This window comes from Melopsittacus undulatus, chromosome 2 (genome assembly GCF_012275295.1).
Source record: "Melopsittacus undulatus isolate bMelUnd1 chromosome 2, bMelUnd1.mat.Z, whole genome shotgun sequence".
Taxonomy (NCBI): Eukaryota; Metazoa; Chordata; class Aves; order Psittaciformes; family Psittaculidae; genus Melopsittacus; species Melopsittacus undulatus.
The window spans coordinates 112,959,711-112,975,213 of record NC_047528.1 but is presented as its reverse complement, the minus strand read 5'-3'; the positions used below and the strand labels follow the sequence as shown (position 1 = coordinate 112,975,213).

General features: G+C 38.1%; 1 protein-coding gene across 1 annotated transcript in view; it reads left to right on the top strand.

Moving 5' to 3' along the window:
- The window catches only part of KPNA1 (karyopherin subunit alpha 1), a 49,743-nt gene that overhangs the window by 20,999 nt on the left and 13,241 nt on the right, over positions 1 to 15,503 (top strand). Inside the window, exons 7-11 of the mRNA XM_034071658.1 lie at positions 6,663 to 6,751; positions 8,561 to 8,660; positions 9,208 to 9,371; positions 9,962 to 10,040; positions 11,053 to 11,178. Coding sequence (XP_033927549.1) covers positions 6,663 to 6,751; positions 8,561 to 8,660; positions 9,208 to 9,371; positions 9,962 to 10,040; positions 11,053 to 11,178 — 558 coding nt within the window. The remainder of the gene's footprint in view (positions 1 to 6,662; positions 6,752 to 8,560; positions 8,661 to 9,207; positions 9,372 to 9,961; positions 10,041 to 11,052; positions 11,179 to 15,503) is intronic.

Genomic DNA, 15,503 nt, shown 5'->3' with positions numbered 1-15,503 from the left:
TCCATAACTTACGTTTGACCAAGAATGTATTTCAGGCATATAATCTCGCTTTGAAGACTTAAGGTGATTAAATACTAATTGTGTTAACAAATAGAGTTTCAGCTAATATTAATCCTGACTTGAAAGTATGTACCTTTATTGTACAAATTTGAGTAGCTTTGGGTCCAGGTATTTTCTTTTGCTTCATTGTCCACTCAGTCAGTAAGCTCTCTGGGTTGTTTTTCCTATAGTTACTTGTGGTCCATAGATTAAGCTTTTCTTAAGGAAATTAAATTGAGCTCTGAATTCTCATTATAAGGGTATTTCCGTGATGATCTGTTTGTTTTTTGGTGACCCTTTTATGAGCATTGCTTTGGGTCAGTATCTTTTCATGGTGGTGAAATTATAAGCATTTTATATTCCAGTAGCACTCTTCCAGCACAGTGCTGTTTGCAGAGATAGTGCTTCATTTTCATTTCTACTTGATACTTTGTGTAAATATCCAAGATATATCTTTGCGGATTCTTTGACCAGAAGCTGGCTGCAATCTCAGGTTAAGCTGATTATCCAGTATGATCCATTGTTCTTTCCAGAGTCACTGACTCCCAGAGTTCAGTTCTCCATCCTGTGTGACCTCTGTTCTCTGTTGCTAGATGTCTGACCTTGCATTTGACTGTATTGAGATGCGTGATTGAAGGAGTCTCAACTCATAAGCATTGGATTGCTCTGTTACTTGTCTTTCTTTCTTACAGCTGGCTAAGAATTCACATACTTAAAGTTGCCTGACATTTTCTGCAAGACAGTTAAGTTCCCCCCCAGTTGCTTATAGCTCTCTAGTTCTACTCTGCAACTTTCCATTTTCATTGGTCTGTCTTGGGCTGAATCATTTTTGAAAAGGTTTTTAAAGATAAACTTAATTCAGGTACTTGAAAAAATGAAATGATATTAAAGGAAATACCATGGGGGTTGTCTTTTTTATTAATTTATTTTTTTAATGTTCTTTGAGGAAATGAGTGTTACTATAGAAACTAGAAACGGGATAGGGAGCTTGCCAAAATGGCATGTAAATGATATGTTCTGCCCATGTGGAAATCCATCCAGACTTGGTTATTACCATCCCTGCTGATGTTCAGAGAGCAGGTGGGAAGAATGAGCCTCTTCAGAATGTGTTGTGCAGCCTTCAGCTTTAACATGTCTGAATTAACAGAATAGCTTAAAGGCCGCAGTTACGTAGTTTATCTGCCTCCTTCCCTGTCTGCCTCATAGTAAACTGCTGACATGTTAAAGTTCAGATGGCAGGCAGGTGGAGTGGGTTGTAATTGCTGCAAAATACTTCTCTATGCAATTCAGGTGATGAATCCATGATCTCTCTGTTACCAGTAAGCCTCTAAATACTAGTTACACATTGCTCTGTAGTAAGCTGTACTAAAGAAGGAAAATTCACCACTGTGAATTGTTACCTACACCTTTTCATAGTGGGTTTCTATGCAGCAGGTGTAGAGATTGCAGCCTTGCTCACAGCTTGGGTTTCATGCAGGCCAACATGAAAGAAATGGGTTTATCCAACAGCTTAACAAAACCCAAACATGTCACCATGATATCTACTAAAACAACAATTAAAAGCAATAAGCACTTGAAAGTTAGCTCTTGTACTTCTGCATTGGTATTAGTACACAATTGCATAGTACTTTCCAGATGACTGTGGTCTCATTCAGTCAGACATACAGATTGTTGCCTTGGTGACAAATCAGTGGGTAGTAAAGGAGGCTTTTATTTGTCACACTGTGGCCCTGTTTGTTAAAGTTGGCACGCGTTATAGTGAATGAAGGAGGAAAAGGAAGAGATCTTATGATTAAGGTGACTGCAGCATTCTGAGATAAATGTTATGCTGGACAATTTGATTGTATTCATTTTCAGTAAGTGGATACTAGTTGTGTGTGTTTTGAATGCTTGCTGTGAAATATTCCTGTTTTGTTTTGTAGTTGAGGACAACTCGGTGCATTTTCAGGGGACTTTTGTAGTTAGGTCTGTGTTTTGAGCAGATCTGGTCCTGGCCTTCTCGAGCGGGAAGATATTCAGCCGTAGTTTTCTCCTCTGTAAAATGATGCCTTTTACTTTCTTTCACAGTAGTACTCTAAATGTGATTATTTGCAAGCAACTCTTGCTACATTTGCAACAAATTAAAAAAATACAGGAAAATACAGAAAATAAGCCTACATGTTCAGGGTAGATGGGCCAAAAGCCATATAACCATATAATAAATGGTGAAGAAAAAAAAGCTATATTGAAGGCTGTGTTTAGTAAGCCATTCTGTGTGCTAAGTGGCATAGTAATTCTGTGGAAAGAAATGTTAGTATCTTTGAATGTGTAGCACAGCATAAACAAAACAACAAAATAGTAGTATTTTAATTTTCCATACTAGCTAATCATTCCAGTGATTTTTGTCTTGCAGTAAGTCAGTCTTACAGCCTTGCACCATTGAATTTGTATTATTTGAAACTTCCTTTAGCAGTGGTTGAGGAACAAATACATGTTCATCTGATCAGATCGTGATTTTCCAGTTATTTTTTCGTATTTATAAGTCAATTTTAATCTAATGTGTTGCACTGCTGCTTTTGCATGTGCTAGTATCTAAGTCTATTGTGATTCTAAATCAGTGGTTTTATAAACGATTGTGTAAGGGAATCTTTATAGCTATGTTTAATGAACAACATGTATTTTAATGATAGTATATCTTAAATCTTTTTACAAGGTCTATTTCCCATTAAGCTATGCAGGCTGACATTTAATTGCCCTACTGTCCTTTAATTTATTGTTTGCACTGTATATCAGCCTTATCAGTCTTTCTCTTTGATCAGTGGTCAAAGCATTTGGCATTTGTTTTCCCATCAAAAAACCTGAGTTTATCACAGAAGCTACATCTCCATTATTTATTAAAACCACTTTGGCTACATCTCACTGCCTCTCCCTGTTTCTGGTTTTGTTGTACTGATTTTAAGGTTTGGTCTGTGGCATATGTCCTGGCCTTCTTCCACTTGCCATAATTTTTTCTTTCAAAAGGCATCTAGAAATTTAAATATGCCAGCCTGAAATGATTTATATTGAAGGACTTCATCAAAGTCCATGCTTAAGGTTGATCTAGCTTCAGCAATGTCTTAGCTGCCATTTTTTTTCTGAGTTCTGTTGCTGAGGTATTTCAAACTCAGATGTCAACTTGGGTTTCCTTGATGAACATTGAAATTCCACCAAAAGCCATGCAATGCATCATGCTCTCTGTCTGAGATGACTGAGGCTGTGCCACAGTGACAGGTATGTGTCACTGTGTTCTGTGAAGTTGCCACTGGCAGGAGCATCCCCAGCTGCCCTGTTCTCCTTTGGGAGTGTTTGTGTTTTCAGCTAAAGCAGCTAATGTGTTTCTCCCTCTGTGTTTTTCCATTTCTAGTTGTATTGTGGTTCCTTTTGGTAACCATCATTTGTTTGGCAGAGATGAATTGTGAGTCTGGTGTTGAAGTTGTGTTTGGCTTTTACATCAGAAGTCCTGCTAACTAGGTCTTGGCAATCAAATCAGGAAAAACAATTGAGGCAGGAATATGAGCTACTTTCTCTTTTTGGGTGGATAAGATGTGAGAAATAAGGAGCTATGACCACCCTAGTAACTGAAAGAAAGGTGTTTTCTGTGTTGGCACAGTAGAAGTCATCTCCTGGGAATCTGGTCTTCTGGTATCCTTCCTTCTGGCCACTTACCCAAGCACACTTGTATGCAAGCTAATCTTCAGTCTTCACCCCAGCATTACATGCATTTCCCAAATCAGCAGCTAAAAGTAGAGAAAGTATTGATTTTCACTTTGCAGTATTGCTTCTCCATTGAGAGGCACAGACTGTACGCATTGTAGATGGCTGGTTTAGAACTTGGTTTAAATATCCAAAGGCCTAATGAAATAGTGGCTAAGAGCCTTCAGAATCCAGGCAAAAGTGGAGGGTTGAAGGAAAGCACGTGGATTATTCACAGAAGGCACAGTATGGCTTAGCAGTACTCTACAAAACTTGTACTTCACTGACTTAACAAGTTGACCAGCTCTACAGACAAAACACTGGAGTTTAATAATGAGTAAAATAAATTTGAGGTCTGCAACAATCCCTACTCTGCTCTTTGCAATGAATAGAAAATTATGCAGGTGTGTGAAAATGACACTGTCAGTTGAAAAGGCAGCATTTACATTTTCGGTTGCATGCAACTTTGATACCTCAGATGTTGGTTAAAAACTCACACTTAAAATCTTAAAATTACAGGTTCTTTCCACCTTCAGGTCTGGATGTAGATATTGGAAAGTACCAAAATGGATTTTTTTTAAGAGTCAAATATTTTTTTATATATAATGGAATTAAATATCCATTTAATTCTGTTGCTATCTAGAGAAGAAGATAAAAATGTTTGGGATGTGTAGAAAAGAGCCAAAATGTTATGGTAAGCAAGGTCCATTTGCATCTTCAGGAGTGCACAAAAGAAGCAGTGGAAATCATCGAACATTATTCAGACAAACAAAACCTGAAGCAGCTTGTCATTGTTCACATGCTGTCTGTGGGAACCATGACAGAGCTTTGTATTTTTAGCGGTGTCTGATGAGAAGAGTTTAAATGAGGCTGTCTTATGTTCCTCACTTACGTGAAGAGCTGAAGTAGTGCCTTAAGATACCTTCCTTGTTGAATGAAACCTTGCATATTCTTCTGAAAGTATTTCAATTTCTTTGCATCTTGTGTACTATCAGTCATTAGTCTTCCAAGGATTCCTTGCAGCATCCTCTCTCACCAGGCCCTGTGATATAAGGCTACTGGGACAGACTTCTCTTGCTATAAAAAATTGAGAGTGGCAACAAAGAAAACTGCTGTTTGAGTTCTCTGGTCAGAGTTTTTGATGTGAGATTTCCTTTTGCAAAGCGAGTCTGTCATTCAGGATCAGAATGGATTCTTGGCTTAAGTGATTATCGCTGTTGTCCACCCTAAAAATAATGTTGCTACAGTGGCATAAGCAAAGTCCCCAGACAAGTAAAATACTTCCTTCAGAGGTATTTTAATGTAATGTAAGGGTGTCCAGGCAAGGAGATTGTATCTTCATAGAAAGTTACACACATGTTCAATAAAAGGAATTTATTGATAATTCTAATTTATTTCATCCCTAAATGCTGTTTAGAGGATCCACAAGTTTATTTGGAAACCAGCTGAGATCTTTGATTTATTTAACAGGCTTCTTGTTGCTGCAGAAATACAAACATTGCAGTGGGCAACAAGTGCGGCTTCTTACAGTCCTAATACAAATGACATTTTGCAGGAGGTGGTATGGGTTAAAACTTAAACAGGGGAAATTTAGATTGGATATGAGGAAGAAATTCTTTACTGTAAGGGTGGTGAGGCACTGGAATGGGTTGCCCAGGGAGGTTGTGAATGCTTCATCCCTGGCAGTGTTCAAAGCCAGGTTGGATGAAGCCTTTTGTGGTATGGTTTAGTGTGAGGTGTCCCTGCCCATGGCAGGGGTGTTGGAACTGGATGATCTTAAGGTCCTTTCCAACCCTGACTATTCTATGTTTCTATGATTCTGCTGCTATCCACAATAAATAGAATTGCTTTTGTTTTCTTTGTAATGTTCATTATTGGAACTGTTTCCAACAGTCATGTAGATATTATATGGGTTTTACCAAATAAGCAGATGATTGTATCTCTTTGACATTAGCCCTCTGCTAACTTGAAATAAATAGCTATTACGAGTTTCATACGCTTCCTTCTGTGACAAAATACTGTCTGTAAATCACATGGAATTCATAAAATGGCTTTGATACTTCCTGTAGACCACTTTTATTTTTTTCCTTTGTTACAGCTTTTGTGGTAGGGGACAGTGATGTCAAAACCACCACTTGACCCAAGCATATAAATCAAAACCAATTACATCTTCTATTCTCATCATACTACAGAAGAAGGATTTCATGCTTCATTAACTATCTTCTGGCATTTTAGATATTTTCTTCTCAAAATGCAAGGTTACAGTCATACTGATGTCCAGGGGAGAAAATAGATGTCCTTGCATTTTACCATGTCTGTATCTTAATAGGCAACACTGGTTCTGTCTTGTGTAGTTTTCCTATATGGAATGTATGCTAATGCCCATCTGAACTCTGATCCTGAATATTGTTTTATCCTGGGTATAGATTCTCATATTCATTTTAATTTGGGTCAGCCTTCTTAATGTGTCTGTGGAAAAGCTGCAGGCTTTAATGGCTTCTTAGGAAATACTAATACAGTCTGTTCCACACAAATGTTTTTGGGTAGATACAAACTTGCTTGACCTGAGCTATGAACATCTGGACTTGAATCAGCTCTGAATGAGGACTGTAGAATTAGTATGTTACTATGCCTGAGGAGATAAGTTCATCTATTGTGGGCAGAGTAAGGTTATGTCTGCTTGCAAAGTCTTTGGATACACAACTGTTGTTGTGGTATTCCTCTTAGATCTGTAAACATTTCTGAACCATATAATGAGCTTGGATGTATATATGTAATAACCAGAGTGCATTCCCCTCCTGTACCATGTCCAGGATCTAACAGTGAAAACAGAATATCTCCCACTCTAATACATGCAGTAAACTGATTGAATTGGAAAAATAAAAGCAATTACTGTTGTTTTTTCATTGCAGGCAGTATGGGCTCTTGGCAACATTGCTGGAGACAGCACTATGTGCAGAGACTACGTATTGGACTGTAATATCTTGCCCCCTTTATTGCAGTAAGTCTCTTTTAATATGTTTTCCAGAATTTTGCTTGAGTCTATAGTAAGACTGAAGTTTGGGTTTTTGCCTTGAAGTATAATAATGATGGGTTTTTTTTTATTGTGGAGTAATCAGATTTTTTAATGGTAGCTACTGAACTACGTTTGTAATGGAGCTGTAAAATGGAAACGTGTTTTAGAAGCAGTTAAGATGGAATTGTTTTATTTTACAGGGTGGGTGGATGCCTGGGCTTAATACAGTAGTCATAGAATAATATAAGTTGAAAGGCACTTCAGGAGGTCATCTAGTCAGAGTCTTTCCTCATAGCAGGTGAGATCAGATTAGATTGCTTAACTAATCAAATTTGAAACATCAGAGGTATATTCCGTAATGGCCTGGGGCAACCTGTTGCAGTATTTGACTATGGCATGATGAAAAGCAACATTCTGATACCTAATCAGAATTTTCTGTGTTATACTTTGTGACAGTTGCCTCTTGTCCTGTCACTATGTGCTCTTTTCTCTATGTACTCATTAAACTGTGTAATCTCCCCTTACACAGCTGTCTCCTAAGGCTGAACAAATTCAGGTCTAACTCTTCTACTGTGTGTCATTTCTCCTGTCTGCTAATGATCTTGATGGCCCTGTGCTGAAGGACCATATTATTGCTGCAACAGTGACGCCACCTTGTGTTGTCATGTCCAAATTAGGATTATTCAGTCTCTGTCCTTTGCAAACTCTGAGGCAGTGGAATTCTCCAGTGCACTCAGAAATACATTGGTACAGTATGGACTGGGTATGAGAAAAAGAAACTGAGTTGTTACAGTTGCAGAAGAACTAGGTCTTGGCTTATTGCATTCCTCCTAGGCTAAAGGGTACTTTGACTAGTCATTTCTAGATTATCAAGAAAATGCTTTGTTTAGAGGCTTCACACTGTGTTTAACTTCATTAACCAACTCCACAGACATCTTTGTCAGTGCCACATGTAAGGGGACTCACAGTGTCACAGTGGCTGATACAGCTTTCGTCAAGTGTGATTATCCTAATGTGAGAGGGCAGTTTTGGTATGCAGATATCCTGAAGATGCCAGTATTACGTATTACAGTTCATCACATAAATGAGCATCCTGGTTTTTTGGAGCAGAGTTTGAACCCAGCAGCTGGTGTGTGGATGCTTCTCCTTAACAACCGCAGGAAGAGACTGGGGTGGTCAGTAGGATTGTCTTATAACAAGAATGCAGCTGGCAAGGCTGTTTTATGCCAGGACTGGACCCAGTGTGCGTAGAAAGTCTCTAGACAGTGCTTGCTCTAAGATGCGTAACTGTCTCGAATGTTTGGAAAACCCTTAACCTGATTATACACATTTTCTGAGGATCTTTTGTTCTCCTTTGCTAGTTAGCATGCAGAAAAGTAAAAGTCAGGCTGATAGTTTCAGACTAACATAAAACTGCAGTTCAGTGAGGAGAGTGTTCTCCAAAACTACCTGCAGGTCCTTCTACTTCAAGTAATTTTGTCACAGTTCCTGCACCTTTTGATTGTTAATCTGCTGCATCAGTATTTAGGCCAATAAATGAACACACTTTCAGTGTAATGGTTATTGCTTTTGTTGGGATAACAGGATTCATGTGTCTAGCATGTGTATTAGTATCCAGCCATCAAGCACTGTATGATATATAGGGGGAAAAAAATCTAACTTATTTTGCCCTGGTGTATATTAAAATCTAGGCCTGAGTCTGTTGTAATGATGAATACAGTTGACCCTGCAGGGTTGCCTGGCTTTGATTTTTCAAAAGCAAAGGTTGGATTTTTTTTTGTTGGTTTGTTTTAGATTGCTGTCGAAACAGAACCGTCTCACTATGACCCGAAATGCTGTATGGGCTCTGTCCAACCTCTGCAGAGGCAAAAATCCTCCTCCAGATTTTGCCAAGGTAAGAGGTGTTTGAAAGGAAATGTGTTGTGAGGTGGCAGTAGCCAAATAAGCAGTGAGGGTGGTGAAACTTGAACTAAATAGCTGAAATATTTCTGAATACCTCTGAAACAATATATGGGCTTCTTACAGATGCAGTTTTTGAATGTGTTTAGTCCTTTCAGCAGATATTCATAACCACTGTTTTAGTGTAGCTTTTTATTACTGTTCCTGTAGTGAAGATGACCATCCTACAACAGAATAAAACTGTGCATCTTGGCTGCTGTAGTTCCAAGTATGGCACATCTTAGCAGACAAGTATGAGCTTAAGTTGCCAGATGAGCTGCCCAGATGAGAAGCCAAAGAACTCTCATAGTGCTTTTCTGCTGACATGCTGCTCTTTACTTGTGTGGCTACAGCCCTGCTACCTAGGTCTGAAATTTTTGGAGTATTGAACCTCAAATGCCAGTGCCTAGTCCTATAATGTCAGTTAATTTTGTATATGACATGTTACTAGGTCTTCTGGCCCTTTTAATTGCATAGTTTATGTATTTCTTAATGTCTTACAGGTTTCACCTTGTCTTAGTGTGCTTTCCTGGCTGCTTTTTGTCAACGATACAGATGTGTTAGCTGATGCCTGCTGGGCTTTGTCCTACTTGTCTGATGGCCCCAATGATAAAATCCAGGCTGTGATTGATGCAGGAGTCTGCAGAAGACTTGTGGAGCTGCTGATGTAAGAAATTTGTTCTGAGCAGATTTCTATCCACTATAGCAAATTACTATCTACTCTTTTCCTCTGAATCAAGGTTTAAGCAGTAGGAAGTTTAGATATGTCTTGAAAGCAAAACAAGTATTTTGAGTTTTAATTTTACCTATGTTCAGTCATCTTTACATATCATGAGTAATAGAAACAATGGGACTTTTCTTGTACTAGTTTTGCTGTTTCTTAAGAGTTGGGTTTTTTTTTTTCCTGCACCTCAGTCTCATTCTCTGTCTTTGTGCAGGCTGCATTAAGTGTATTTCACAGCTACAGTGGATTACTTTTTCCCTCCCAAAGATGCCTATACTCTGAAGCACTTTATTCTTTTGATCTCGTATTTTATCTTTATGCTGCTGAGCGATGTCTAAACGCCTAGATATTTAAAAACCCTAGAAAGACTTGCTATTAGTTTGAAATTAGAGTGTTTTGATTTATACAATGAGAATTAAGTCAGTTTTAGCAGGGAAGTTTTCTCCTGGCTGATGCATGTTCCTTCTTTGAGAATGTAAAGATGAAGATGCTTCAGAATGTTTAACACTTAGATATTTCCTTGGTAATTTTAGGCACAATGACTACAAAGTTGTATCTCCTGCCTTACGAGCTGTTGGGAACATTGTCACAGGCGATGATATCCAGACCCAGGTATGGATTCAGTTTCTGTTGTGTTGTATTGCAGTTCATCTTTGTTTGTTGTGGTAACCTGTTCACAAGCACCTCTTCTTATTTCTTGTGACATTTGAATGTGAAGGATTGGTGACACTAGTTGCCTCAAAACAGGTGGTGGTTGTGAAACAAATCCAAACAAAAAGCCCCACAATCCCCAAAGGAGTTATGCACAATATGACTGTGCACTGCGCACTGACTGATTCCCAGCTTGTCCCTGATCACCAGTTGGCCTCTTCCAGATGACTCTTCCCAGTTTCTATACTGGACATGATGGGCTGTCGTATGGAATACCCCTTTGGCTAGTTCAGGTCAAGTGTCCTGTCTGTGTTTCTGACCGACTTCTCATGCCCTTCCTCACTGGCAGAGCATGAGAGACTGAAAAGTCCTCAATCATCAGGGTAAGGCTACTTAGCAACAACTAAAACATCAGTCTGGTACCAGCATTGTTCCCAGGCTAATGCCAAAACACAGCACTGCACCAGCTACTAGAAGGAAAGTTAATTATTCCAGCCAAAACCAGGAGAATTCATAATGTCACTGGACACAACACTGACAACAGTCTGCCCCACTGTGCTGGCCGATACGTAAAACAGGAGTTGGAGCTGCGAAGTATACAAAAATCACAGGAAACAAGACAACAGCACAATATTGTTACCTTATTTTGGTTTGGTCATAATGGGTTTAGTGTCTTCTGGTAGGTTGCACTGAAATCAGCATGAAGTCATCATGTCTTACCTGAATAACTCAGTTGTTTTGCTCATTATCTTTCCTGCAGACATGTGTTTCTTAGTTCTTGCTGGATTTTTTGTTTTGCTTTGTGGTTTTGCTGGTGGTTGGTGGTTTGTTTTTTCTTGTTAACTTTTTTGGGGTCATGTGATGGGAGATGCCTTTTAGATTTTGAAGACATTATATTCCTTGTTCTTGTGATTCTTTATCCCAAATTCCCTTTAAGGTGTGGTTGTTTGTTTTGTTTCTCTTTTGTGTTCAGGTAATTTTGAATTGTTCAGCCCTGCAGAGCTTACTGCACTTGCTAAGCAGCCCAAAAGAATCTATCAAAAAAGAAGCATGTTGGACAATATCTAATATAACAGCTGGAAACAGAGCACAGATCCAGGTAACTTTTGCAGCTATGATCAGTAACCTTTGTCTTGCAGGCTAGAAGAAACGCAGGCCGTATACTGTTTTTTTGTGTATAAAGTGCAGATTTGTGTATATACACAGATACATAATTACATATTAGCAGAAGTGTGTTATCGGCTGTGTGCATAATTAGAATATTTCAATGGTCCAGTCATTTCTCAAATTCAAATGATTTAATAATATACACATTTACAGATTATAAGAAGGTAGACAGTCATCTTAGTCATCTTCATGCGTTTAACAATCACTAAGGTAAATATTCTGAAGTACAAAGAGTAAGCTACAAACTTCCCAAATCTAATAACTTTACATTGTCCTTGATTTCATTACCTGATACAGACACCTACATTGTAAAATACTTCTATTCCTGTTTATATTTTCTTACAATTCCTGATAACAGGCAGTTGTGCTTAGCTGAGTCTAAAATTGCTACTTACTAAAACTGTATAACAGTGGAGGGTATCTAATATGTTGCAGTGGGATTTATCCGTTCTGATTATACCCTTCAAGTGATAACAAACAAAAGCAAATAAAAGTTTCACCTCCTCATGTCAGTCTTCACCATTAGGTCTCCAAAAGGCCACATCTTTGGTCTGAGTCTGGAGTTAGTGCCAACTATCAAGAAGAATTCTCAGGACTTGTTTCCAGATGGAATAAATGAGTGATTGACCATCTCTTTCCTAGAGGAAAGTTTTTGTGGGCTAGATAAAAAAGAAACTACTAAATACATTTTGTTTTCTCTGGATATGTCTGTTGTTTTTAAACAGCTGTACTAGGGTAATTTTTTGCTTGGTTTTCAACAGCAATGCTGTATTCCTCCTCTTGAGAAGTAATGGAAAACCAGGTTGTAGTGAACCCAGGCTTTAGCTGATAAATACAAAGTTTCCCATCAAGACAGCTGAATTGAAGTCTCACGTGAATAAAATAATTCTTCTGAAGTTAGGTTTCTCAGTGCTCTGCTGGAGGCAGAGAACATTTTCAGAGCTTGCAGAATACTTCTTTCCTCCATATACTTTTCCTTGCAAGGCAGCTTGCCACCTGCTAGTCTTAGATCTGATGTCTCTGGATTATTCCTTCTAAATGATCAGAGTTAGCACAAAGTACTTAACCCTCTTCACCCAAGGGATGGAATTCTTGGTTTTGTTTTTGCAGAAGTCTTGCAGAAGATGGTGAAAAGGCTGCATGTTTTTCCTGACTAAAAAGTGTATTATATCCTTTGCGGGTGACACTTACAATCTTTTGGTTATCCGTACTTCTATACAAAGAATATCCAGCTGCTGAAGGGACAGTGTAAAGCTTTAATACCTTGAGAATGAGGTCTTCATCTCAGAAAGCATAGGAAATACTTTTGTGGAAAATAACTCCTAAGTGTCCTGGTATTAAGAGTCGAATGCTTATCTAATTTCAGAGTTGCTTAAGTTAGGAAATGAGTAAGCAAGAAAACAAAGGGGCAGAGCTGTGTAGGTCCTTCTTGTCTTAATGTATAGATGTGACTAGAATGGAAGTAGAACTGTGAGGGAAGAAACCACCTGCAGTTGCATTTGCTCCTGCTTCCTCAGTCAGGATTTTACTTAAACCATGTTTGTTGTCAGATACAGAGAATTATGTGGTTTCTTAATCTAACCTTGGAAGAACTCCAAGAATTTTGATTTTGATTTGATTCCTTTATTGCTGCTTGTGTGTTAATCTGGATTAGCTGAATTTCTAACAATAAGTGCTGTGTAAAATCAGCAACTGTACCACTGTTCTTTGTACCTCAGCAGTTTTCATGTCTGTGCAATTAGCAGTGTAGAAAAGGTAGCTACTACAGGTTATACTGAGATAAAAATGGTTTTACCTTTGCATTTCTTGCAGTGAAGAATCTTTTGACTGCTTTATGCTGCTACCACCTTAGAAATAGGGAGGAACAGTATTTTCTTTCTAGAAGGCCTTTTCTGCATTTCTGCTAAGAAGCCTTAAGAACATATTCTGAAGAACATTTCAGCCCAATACATTATCTTAACTTTGTGTTTTTACCTGTCTGTCAGAGTTGCTTCAGGATGCAGAATGGTATAGGAATATTGGAGACATAAGAAAAACAAGAGCTTGACAAAATCAGATACCTGCAGAAGTAATTGCAGAAAGTATTATGTATCAGAGGTGACAGTTTATTATTTGAGCATTTTTCCAAAACTTCAGGATCTCTAGTTTATATTCTTCATCTACTGAAGATACAGTTATGAGGAGTCCTAGAGGTAACTTAAATTCTAGTGCACCAGAAGCTATTTCAGTAGTGTATTCACTTCTGTGACTTCTGTATAAGTATCCACTGTACCATGCCTTCAAGTGAAGGAGTAAGTGCCTGTCCTTGTTTGCACAGTATTCTTACATCTGGTATCCACTATTCAAGCATGTAGAAGTAAGGCTTTAGGCAGAGAGTCTTAACTATACCCTTGATATTCTGGTGTCTTCTAAACTGTTGTCATTAATATCTTTATTTGGAAATGAGTAAGGATAAAATAACCTCTCCTTTGTTAATACAAAATTTGTCTAATCGACCAAAAAAAAACCCAAACCCAAAATATTCTCTGCATGTGTGTTCAGTAGTTTCAAAATGGTTTGGGGTGCCTTATCACCAGTTTAGGTCAGCGCCCTTTCTACTGAGAGCAGATTAGAATTTGTGACTTGGAAAGGTCATGTGGGAAGTCAGGTGAGGAGAAATTAATGCTGTGAGCCATAAACATTGCACCTTTATTTCTGGAAGGTGATTCTTTAGAAGTATAAAACCCTGAACTGCATAGGAAAATTGTGGTTGTATGGGTAGAAGCTTGCTTTCTCAGGATTCTTATATCAGGAAGAACACACAGTATCAACCAAATCACCCCAAATACATGTAGATTTAAAAGAATCCAGTTTAAAGCAGCCTTAGGATATTTCACAAACAAGGTTGGAAGCATTTTGATGCATTACTTGAGTCCCTGGAAAAAAATGTAAGAAGCAGCTTCCCTGAAGTTACATCTATGGTTCATTTAAGAATTTCTCAGGCTTCATTCAGAGTAACTAAACTGCCTTTGAACTCTGAGCGCACAAATGCTATATAGCAAAATACTGTCATAAGCACATACCTGATTTAATCTAGAATGGCAGTAATAAAAATGAGATTAAAAAAAAGTGTTTTTTATCCTGATCAGGGGATAACTATCCTGGTAGTTCTGACATACTGTGAATCATGTCCATCATGAGGCTTAGATTTTTGGACCTGCAAAAGGACTGTTAGAGGAAAGTTATGAAATAAAAGACATTGGAGAATGTTTACAACATGCTTGTTTGGAGTTCTTGAGGCCACTGTTTCTTGGAAGTACAATTGGCAATTGCAGGTATAATTGCAATGATTATTGTGTATTGAAAGGAAACTCTCATTGCCGATTTGTAACAAATTCTAGAAAAGCTTTTAATTCTTTTGGTTTCTAGTTTCAACCTGGAAAATGTCCTGTGAGATACAAGGTGTGATAAAACCTTTCAGCTCCAGAGCTGCTATATCTGCTCTTCTCTGAGGTGTTACTTCAGACAACTCTTACTCAGTGTTAAAATAGTCGTAAACATTTAAGCTGAAAACCACTTCAGAATAATTTCTGAAGTTGGAAGATGTTGGTAGGTAAAGTGTTTCTTAAACATGGTCACATGTTAAAATGGAGAATAAAAGCCTAGGTTGCTGTGAGGACAAAGAGTAATTCCCATCTGGGAAGAATATCTGATTTAACTAAGTTTGTGGATGAACCTTCTCATCTTTGAGGGGTTTGGATTATTTTTCTTTCTCTAAATCAATTTCACATTGGGATGAATTAAAACATTTTTTCTTGAGAGTTGGTCTTCCTTACAGAAGGAATTCTAAAATACTAGATGTAGCTCTATACTAAAGAATTGATTTTTCCTTTCTCCCCAGTCTTTCCATATTGCTCTATAGTTCCTGCTAGAGGTCATAGATTGTAGCAAGATCTATTCCAGTCTCCATGATACTCACTGGATTTTGAACATAGAATCATGCACAATCTTTAGCCAGAGATCAGAGAAGAATGATGTCAGCATGTGGTTATTTTTCTTCCTGAATGTCTGCCTGGCTTAGTAACCACATTATGGTCACTTACCAGCTGATCTAACTGGTGGATTGCTGCTCTAGAGCAGTTGAAATGTTAGAATAGCATGGAAACTCTGAGTAGTATTTAAGCCACAATCTGGCAATCCCTTCCATACAGCTAGAAAGAAAAACCAGACCTATTAGCTATTTCACCTAACCAATATTAACAGACAGAGCTATATTTA